At 35.4% G+C, this 7,982-nt stretch overlaps 1 protein-coding gene across 2 annotated transcripts in view; it reads left to right on the top strand.

The window, feature by feature from the left end:
- The window catches only part of cuedc1b (CUE domain containing 1b), a 29,080-nt gene that overhangs the window by 18,023 nt on the left and 3,075 nt on the right, over positions 1 to 7,982 (top strand). For both annotated transcript variants that reach the window (XM_016478943.1, XM_016478948.1), the window contains 7 exons: positions 1,585 to 1,712; positions 2,138 to 2,264; positions 5,669 to 5,900; positions 6,235 to 6,303; positions 7,053 to 7,142; positions 7,254 to 7,347; positions 7,629 to 7,687. In XM_016478943.1, the coding sequence (XP_016334429.1) occupies positions 1,585 to 1,712; positions 2,138 to 2,264; positions 5,669 to 5,900; positions 6,235 to 6,303; positions 7,053 to 7,142; positions 7,254 to 7,347; positions 7,629 to 7,687 (799 nt within the window). The remainder of the gene's footprint in view (positions 1 to 1,584; positions 1,713 to 2,137; positions 2,265 to 5,668; positions 5,901 to 6,234; positions 6,304 to 7,052; positions 7,143 to 7,253; positions 7,348 to 7,628; positions 7,688 to 7,982) is intronic.

The following is a 7,982-nucleotide window of genomic DNA, read 5'->3' as shown; positions in this document are numbered from 1 at the left end:
GGGGTGTACTCACTTTTGTGGCCAGCGGTTTAGACATTAATGGCTGTGTGTTGAGTTATTTTGAGGGGACAGCAAATTTACACTTATACAAGCTGTACACTCACTACTTTACATTGTAGCAAAGTGTCATTTCTTCAGTGTTGTCACATGAAAAGATATAAGATATTTACAAAAATGTGAGGGGTGTACTCACTTCTGTGAGATACTGTATATACATTTAAAAAATGGTCCATACAGCTTATGCTCTATATTAGTGTTTATTATATAAGTTTTCTTTAGTCATACCATAGTTTTTGCATCAGAAACAGACTGAAATTGAAGCTACGTTTTGTTGCATTCATTCACACCTTATTTTAAGTGGGGTGTAGTAATCAATGTTTTTCACCCACAATCCTCTTACACCTGACTACTCTGATAAGAAAGTGTGTCAGTACTGGGCTCCGAGATGGATCTGAGAAACATTACAATCTGTCTGTGTCTCCATAACCATCTGCTTCATGGCCCAGTGGAGATGCTCTGCCATTAGACTTTGATGTGATCCTATGTGAAGCATAAACTGCAGTGCATTTTGTTTATACGTTCTGCCATGATTCTCTGCTTTTAAGTACATTCCCCATTGGTGTATTTTTTTTCTCTTGCATTATTTATAATATTATGTTTAGATGGGGATGTGTTGAAAACAGTATGTACTGTACTGCATATGCTATTAGTATGAAAATCACAGCAAACATTGCCCAAAAATACAATAAAAAAATGATAGCTGATACTGATGTCTAATATATAGCCAACATTTAATTTAATTTAATTTTTAATTTAATATTCTGTTTAATTTAATTTAATGTAATTTTTATTCAAATATTAACCAATTAATTAAAACAATGGCTTTTAAAGACATTACATTTTTTGTTATATTTTTTGTTTTAATGTCAACTTGAATATCTTAAAACAATATGTATGCATGCTATACTGCATATGCAGTTTGTATGAAAATCTCAGCAAATATTAACCAATAAAAAAACAAAGTACAATTATTATTTTATTTACAATTAAACAATTAAATTAAAAGAATGGCTTTCAAGTAAAGATGTTAGGCTAATTTATTATTTATTTATTTTTTTTCTTTTATTTCATTTGTAATTTTTATTTTAGTATCAGTTTGGATATGTTGACTGTGCTATATGTTCTGTGTATATGAGAATCAGAGCAAACATTGATCTGAGATACAATAAAAATAAAGAAAAAATAGTATTCATTACATCGTGTACAGAAGATAAATTAGAATTGTTAATTGTCATGATACCAGAATTTCACTAGCTAATGCTAATAGCTGTAATTTGATTTAATTTAATTATGAACAAATTAAATTAAAGCGATAGCAAAGATTAGTCTAGTTTTATTTAATTGTCAACTTACCAAAGAACCAATGTTTTTTTACATTCCTTCTACCATTAACGGTTTTATCAGCTGGCCACTATTAAATATGTGAATGGATCTGTGCAATAGAAATATAATTTGGTCTTTTTTTCGCGCTAAAAGTTTCATGTTGCTGCTACTTGCATTTGTTTTCTCTTGTGCTTTTACCAGATTCTTGTGCGGACCCTCGAGCCAGACAGCTCAGACGAAGAGCCGCCCCCTGTCTACTCGCCACCAACATATGACATGCACATATATGACAGGAAATACCCGGATGCTCCTCCTGTTCCTCCACCCAGGTTATAAAAAGCACTTTGATGTTCTTGACTTATCTTTCTCTCCATTTACCACAAAAAAATAAGTTTGAGAGCAGTTTTAAATGAATTACTGAAACATTAGTTTAATTACATGAAACATGTAATAGGGTCATCATGGGTCTCAAGATCCTTATTCATTTTAGTAACATTCTCTAAATGATGACCCCTGGTGTTCATTAACCTAACTGCAATTCTTGGTGATCCTTGTGTATGTGGTTTAATATACAATGTGCATGTAATTCCATTTATTGTACAGATAATAATACCCATGAATTCACAAACATTAAAAAGGTTAGACACATCTGTAAATTAATTATGTGTAATCTGAAATTTAATCTGTAATTGTATTATAACTCTGATGTGAGTACTGAGAGTTGTCAGTGTCACTGGGCTCTGTTATCTTTCAGATTTGAGGCCCAACCTCCTCCTGGACACAGACAAGTGCAAGGTTACAAAAACTGGAACCCACCGTTACTTGGCAATCTGCCTGACGACTTCCTGCGAATCTTGCCCCAACAGTTGGACAGTGTACAGGTGAGCATTTATCATGTACTGCAGAAATGGCTAAATTCTGTAAGATTGCTATTTTTCATTTATTTATTTAATTTTTAGATATTAAGTAACATTTTGAGAAATGATTAGAAATTAATACTTTTATTCAGCAAGGATGCATTCAATTGATCAAAAGTGATCACAGAGATATTTACAGTGTAACAGAATATTTCTGTTTCAAATTAATTGTTATTTTGAACTGTCTGTTAATCAGAGAGTTCAATCCTGAAAAAAATGTATCACACTTTCCAAAAAATATTAAGCAGCAACTTTTTTCAACATAATAGTAAGTGATTTCTGAAGAATCATGTGACACTGAAGACAGGAGTAAAATTCAACTTTGTCATCAAAGGAATAAATTACAGTTTAAAATACTTTAAAATAGAAAGCAGTTATTTTAAATTGTAATAATATTTAACAATATTACTGGTCTTACTGTATTTTGATTGAAGAAATTAAACCTCGGTGAGCATAAGAGACTTCTTTCAAAAACATTAAAAAAAATCTTACTGACCCCAAACTTTTGAACAGTGGTGTGTTTCAGTCTTATCTAGAGTATCACAACACCTTTACACAATGCTCAAGGGTCTGTACTTTATCTATCTCAAACTCTTGAGTCCACATGGCCTCTGGGCTTGATGTCAATAACTAGTTCATTCTTGAATTTTGACCTTGATTTTGCGCCAGCTCTTTTTTCTTTTTCAATGATATTAAAGAACCATTAATAGTTCAATGAGTTCCAGGAGTTTGATCATTAAAACAAGCTTATGCAATACTGAAGTGCAGCAGGGAGGCCATTGTGCAGTTGCTTTTAAGCTCTTATGCCATATCATGCTTTCTGAATGGCTAATTGAACTATAATGGCATCCTTGTTCTATTGTACATATACTAGGGGTGCTCCGATTGATCGGCTACTGATCGCTATTGGCCGATAATCGTTTTGGGAAGTTTGATCGGCGGCTTCTATAAAGGCCGATCTCATAAACCGATCTCAAGCTGACGACATGCCTGCCGTGAAAGGTTTGGCATGACGTGCAGTGGCCGCGTCTCAATCTCAGTCTGGAGAGGGTAAAATAATTATAATGCTTGAGGTACAATTCATATTTCTTCAGTAAATAACTTACAAAGTAATTTAAAAGCTTTCTGTGAGACGTAATTTCACAAACAGCATGAGTGAATCACCGCACACTCTCTCTTTCCCTATCAAAATCCCTATCCCAAATGCAATTGGCTTCAAATCACCACATTGCATCTGCACTATAAGTGAGCTGCACACTACACAGTTGACACAGGAAATGTCACTTGCACAATAAAGGCAGTGTCGCACCTTGCTAATTAACTCCAAGCTTTTGAATGTTATATGTATAATGTTACAAAAGCTTTTTATTTCATATGAATGCTGATCTTTTGATCTTTCTATTGGATCTTTCTTTCTTTTCAAAAAATTTTGACTGGTAGTGTATGTATGTAGCCTATGTATCACACTCATATCACATGTTGTTTTGGATAAGAATAAAACGTCAGGTCCGACAATATCGTGTCTTTTTTTATTTAAATCTAGCTTTATTCGCATTGGCCCAACCTCTATGAACACACTTGACTTGACTTGGCCAAAAAATCATGGGGGACGAATTGACATTTAATTCAAAAGTGTTTACGTATTCTACACTCATGGCGCGCACACACATTAGGATAGGTTAGATGCCTGCCTCCGCTGCGAGTCCCTATCAAGCACTTTACCGATTCAACTACTCTCTTCTTCTCCTCCTGCCTGGCTCTTTGGCCAATGCAGACAGGGTTCTCCACCCCTAAACCTACCCATCTCCACCCCTTAACTTACCAATCTCCACCCCCTAGATGTGGATCCAACCACGCCCCCTGGATCTTGTGTTCTGCAGTGAGGGGCTACTGATAAAGCTGCTGTGAAAACGTGGGAAAAGCCGACGAGGAAGAAGTTGGGGTGAAGCGATTTTTATATAGGCAGAGCAAAATACTTATTCGCTCCGTCTATAGCGCATTATGATTGGATTTTTACGCTGTCAATACAGGAGACAAACCAATGGGCCACTGGCTGCTCGCTGTCCCTGTGTGATGGTCCTCGGCAAAAAAACCCCAAAACATTCTGTCGGCCCCTTAAGTGCGTCGACCCACCGGGAAAATGCCTGGTATTCCCGATTACCAATCCAGCCCTGGTCGCATCATCACTAAAGTTTATAATTTGCATGTCTTTTTAAGTCTAGCTAGTGTTTAAACCATTCAGCACTTGCGCGCTCTCCTAGAGACGGTGAGCTCATATACACTCGAAGCACACACACATAAGGCTGCCTCACATACAGCTCACAAAATCAGGCTTGTGCTGAGCGTAAGCTATTGTGCAACAATTGCCCCATTGTACAAACAAAAATGCACTGCATGATCAAACATTTAGGTGAGATAATTATATATTTTTTAAAAATGTCTAAAAAAAATGACTGTATGAATGTCTGTAAAAATCCTGACTGGAGCATCACTGTAAATAATTCTACATGATAAAAAGAAGGCTTCAAAAAGATCCGTATCAGTGATCGTATCGGCAAATACTGCTCTTCCTGTGATCGGTGATTGGCTCCAAAAATCCTGATCGGAGCACCCTAAACATATACAGTCATCCTGCATATACCGATCATTCATACATAAAGCATTGTATTTGGTATTTGAGGCAACATGACATTAATCATGTTAAGTTTCTCACTTTAACAATGTGTGTTTTTATTAGAATGAATCTCCTCTCAACATTTTTGGATCATATTTTATCTAAAAATTAAACGGAAATAAAAAAATTATAAAACAAAACCTGTTTTAAGCATATTTCCATCCCATTAACATAGTGTGAACAGTTCTCTTTTACATTACCATAATGGGAAAAAATTATTAAATTATATAATATTCCATAGCATATAGTATTTTATACTATTCATCAAAATCATATAAAATTACCTTTATGGTAGTACTAAAATTATCCGAAATATGGTAATGCAGATTTTGTTGGAAAATATGCTTTATTCATGATGATAATTTAAACAACGCAAAAAGAAATCGGAAGAGTTAAAAATACTACTATAAGCAAAATCATTTTTCTTTGGATTTGGAGTTTAAATATTCTTTAAATATTAATTCAGATATTAATATAATTAAAATGTAGATATTAAAATATTTTGTGTATGATGGGATGAAACTGTTAGTTGGAGAACTGGATTTTTTAAAAACCAAAATTAACCTCATGACAGTAGACAATTTTCTGAAATGTTTTACCTTGTTTATGAAATTCTGACTGTGAGGAACTGTGCTAAAACAACCTGTTTTTAAAGTTTGCGTCTAATTTTACATATCCCTTCAATATTCTGCAGGGCTCTCAGAGTAGCGTCTCCAAACCCTCTTTCTCCTCCTCCTCCTCCTCCTCCTCAGTACCCCAGAAGGTCCCCACTGTGGCAACCGCCACGGAAACAGGCGGCACTTCAGAGCAGGAACGCAAACTGAAGCAATATTTGGAGGATGAGCGTATTGCTCTCTACCTGCAGAACGAGGAGTTCATGAAGGAGCTGCAAAGGAACCGAGAGTTCCTCATTGCATTGGAAAGAGGTAGGAAGACGCTCGCCCATATGCTAAACGGGACAATGAGCAGTTTCTGGCATTCTCCACTTCCCCTCCTTTCACAGTTCCACCTACACAAATCCTGAAGAGTCAATTCTTATGCTAATTTACACAACCCGGCTGTGAACGTTGACTCTTTCAGTTTCTCTCCAAGGCCATTAACAGCGTCTGTTTCTCACAGCGAGATTTAGTTATGCTCTGTCTTGCACATTTTGTGCTTTTACACTTGAAAAGTCCTCATTGGATGATCTCATATCCTCGTTGAATGCCAAATGTCAAAGACGTGGTTTTCCTTCCATAATACCTGCCTTCTGTGTTGTAGATCGATTGAAATACGAGTCAAAGAAATCCAAATCCAGTCATTCATCAGCTAGCATGGAAAACTCCACAGGTATATATCATTCACCTGAACGGTGTGTGTGCGTGTCTCTGTGCATATGCATAATTTTCTTGTTTCTAAACCCCCAGTCCTCAATATTTAAACCCTCTAAAGCCTGACATATGAAATGATAATCAGAAAAATCTAATTTTTAAAATGAAAGTTTATGATGAAATCCTATTAGCTTGTAATGTAAATTAATGAGATCTTTATAACAGTATATAACAGCAGAAAACTTACATCAGTTGTCATTCTGTATCTCCTAATAATGTAGTAAAATGGTATTTACATGCTTAGTTTAATGATCAAAGATCTCTAGTTTTTATTGAGGGGAGCAAAACACGTACTGCAATAAAACACATTGATGATTGAGAGATGTACAAATAAATGTTCCTCAAAAGCCTATTTTATCATATTTGATCCTCATATTTTAACATGATTAAAAAAATCTATGGATAATCAAACCTAAGTTGCTTCAGTGTTTTTTTTAAATATTACTAACAAAATAAAAGTTGTTATTATGTTTAATTTATAAAAATCAATAAAGATTTCACAGCAAAAAGACATGCATACCAGGACCTGAAGGGGGACTTCAGGGTCTTTTAATTGCTAAAAAAAACTGTAATATCAATCAGATGACAAAAGGCATGTAGTAGATTGTGTACAACCTGTTTAAAATGTATAAAATTAACATGCGACCCATTTTGCAACATTTGTGCTATAGACATCAAGATGCTTTTCTTTTTTACCTGGAAACACAGGTGACCACTGTGCTTCCGGATCGGTAGAGGCCTGTACAGCAGTCTCAGATGACGCTCTGTTTAGAGACAAGCTAAAGCACATGGGGAAATGTAAGGGACTTGCCTAAAACACACCAGTTCACTGGAAAATAATTGTGTATTCAGGATTTTACTTTAGGATTTTACAGGACATTAAGATTTCTGGTGCAATCTCATCTACAGCAACCAGGAAAAAGCTGTTTGAAATTGCCAGAGGGTTCTCAGAGAAGACAAAGCGGAGGAAGTCTAAAAGAAGAACGTTGCTACGGCATCATTCATATCCTTCAAAATGTGCCAGAACCATGTTAGCTGAATTCAATACAGCATGAGCTTACAAAATAAAAGACTGTGAGAAATCGTAATGTGAAATATTTATAGATATAGCGTTAGTTGTGATGCTGTGTTTTTATTGTTAAACTCAGTGGCTCCCCTGTTTTGTGTTCAGAAGGATGTGAATTCCCCAGCAAATGTTATTTATGGTTCTTGGCACAGTAACTTCGGTTCAGTTCAGTTGAGTAAATTTAGTGTCGACTGTTTACTTTGACTGCACTTTCTCAGATTGGGCACAGCCAACTCCACTGCCAACCTCCTAGACCATGTGGAAGGAAACCCATGTGGTAAGACTTTCTCTCAAATGTTCCAAGCCATTTTTTCTTTACATTTCTGGGTAATTGAAAGTATATTTGCTTGGGTAGTGTTCATTGCTGAGATTGCTGAAATATGAATATTTTCAGAAGTCTCCGCAATAAACTACAAAGTGGGCTGTCAAATTGATTAATCGCGATTAATCGCAACCAAAATAAAAGTTTGTTTACATAAAATATATATATATATATATATACAGTGGGTACGGAAAGTATTCAGACCCCCTTAAATTTTTCACTCTTTGTTATATTGCAGCCATTTGCTAAA

Source organism: Sinocyclocheilus anshuiensis, unplaced genomic scaffold (genome assembly GCF_001515605.1).
Source record: "Sinocyclocheilus anshuiensis isolate Anshui unplaced genomic scaffold, SAMN03320099.WGS_v1.1 scaffold1170, whole genome shotgun sequence".
NCBI classification, from domain to species: domain Eukaryota; kingdom Metazoa; phylum Chordata; class Actinopteri; order Cypriniformes; family Cyprinidae; genus Sinocyclocheilus; species Sinocyclocheilus anshuiensis.
The sequence above is the reverse complement of the archived record's forward strand: the minus strand, read 5'-3'. Positions and strand labels throughout refer to the sequence as shown.